We start from the raw sequence: 980 nt of genomic DNA, 5'->3' as shown, positions 1-980 counted from the left end.
CAGCGGCAGGCAGGGAACAGGCGGGGAACGTTGGAGTCCTCCATCACTGAAGCAAGCAAGCCTCATGTTAGTTTCAAGCTGCCTGGCTGCCGGCCACCATCTTGGCTGGCAGTTAATATGCAAATATGGTCCCTTCACCATTCTTTCGATTCTTGGCTATACTAACAAATCTATTTTACATTTATTTTTTACATTCGTTTCCTCCGAATGTAACTTAAATGTTGGTGTTGTTTTTTACAGTTCCCTGAACTCCTGTTTGAAGAAGAGACAGAACAGTGTGCTGATTTATGCCTCCGGCTTCTCCGACACTGTAGCAGTAGCATCAGTACAATACGGTCACATGCTAGTGCCTCCCTTTATCTACTGATGAGACAAAACTTTGAAATAGGGAATGTAAGTATTTTGTCTCTAGATTCATAATGAAATATAACTCCTGCAGCTGTCTATTGTATGGATTTGGGGAGAAGAATGGAATTATTTTACATATTTTGAGCCTAATCCTAGACTACCTTGGTAGTTCTCATTCTATGGATATCTTATAAAAATTCAAATCCTTAATTTTGTTTTCTGTATTAAAAAATAACATACAACCGTAGTGGTTTGGCTCAGTGAATAGAGCGTTGGCCTGCAAACTGAAAGGTTCCCGGTCCGATTCCGGTCAAGGGCACATGCCCATGTTGTGGGCTTGATCCCCAGTGGGGGACTTGAAGGAGGCAGCCGATCCATGATTCTCTCTTATGGATGTTTCTATCTCTCTCCCTCTTCCTTCCTCTCTGAAATCAATAAAAATGTATTTTTAAAAAATCCTGCTTCTAGCACCAAGTAGCAACAGCCTCTAGGAAACTCGCATGAATCCCACAGTATGTATTTTGCTCAGGCTCAGCTCTCTGTCCCCTCCCCGCTTTGACTTCCTCTTACTTTTGTTGGTGATACTATAGTTCCTTACCATTTATTTTTCTAAGAGTTGGAAACATTGTTAT

The 980-nt window shown here is 41.5% G+C and overlaps 1 protein-coding gene across 1 annotated transcript in view; it reads left to right on the top strand.

The window, feature by feature from the left end:
* DOCK7 (dedicator of cytokinesis 7) overlaps nucleotides 1-980 on the top strand; it is a 166078-nt gene that overhangs the window by 131377 nt on the left and 33721 nt on the right. Inside the window, 1 exon segment of the mRNA XM_006773220.2 lies at nucleotides 241-393. Coding sequence (XP_006773283.1) covers nucleotides 241-393 — 153 coding nt within the window.

This window comes from Myotis davidii, unplaced genomic scaffold (genome assembly GCF_000327345.1).
Source record: "Myotis davidii unplaced genomic scaffold, ASM32734v1 scaffold205, whole genome shotgun sequence".
Lineage (NCBI taxonomy): Eukaryota > Metazoa > Chordata > Mammalia > Chiroptera > Vespertilionidae > Myotis > Myotis davidii.
Note: the sequence above shows the minus strand (reverse complement) of the source record. Positions and strands in the feature narration are given on the sequence as shown.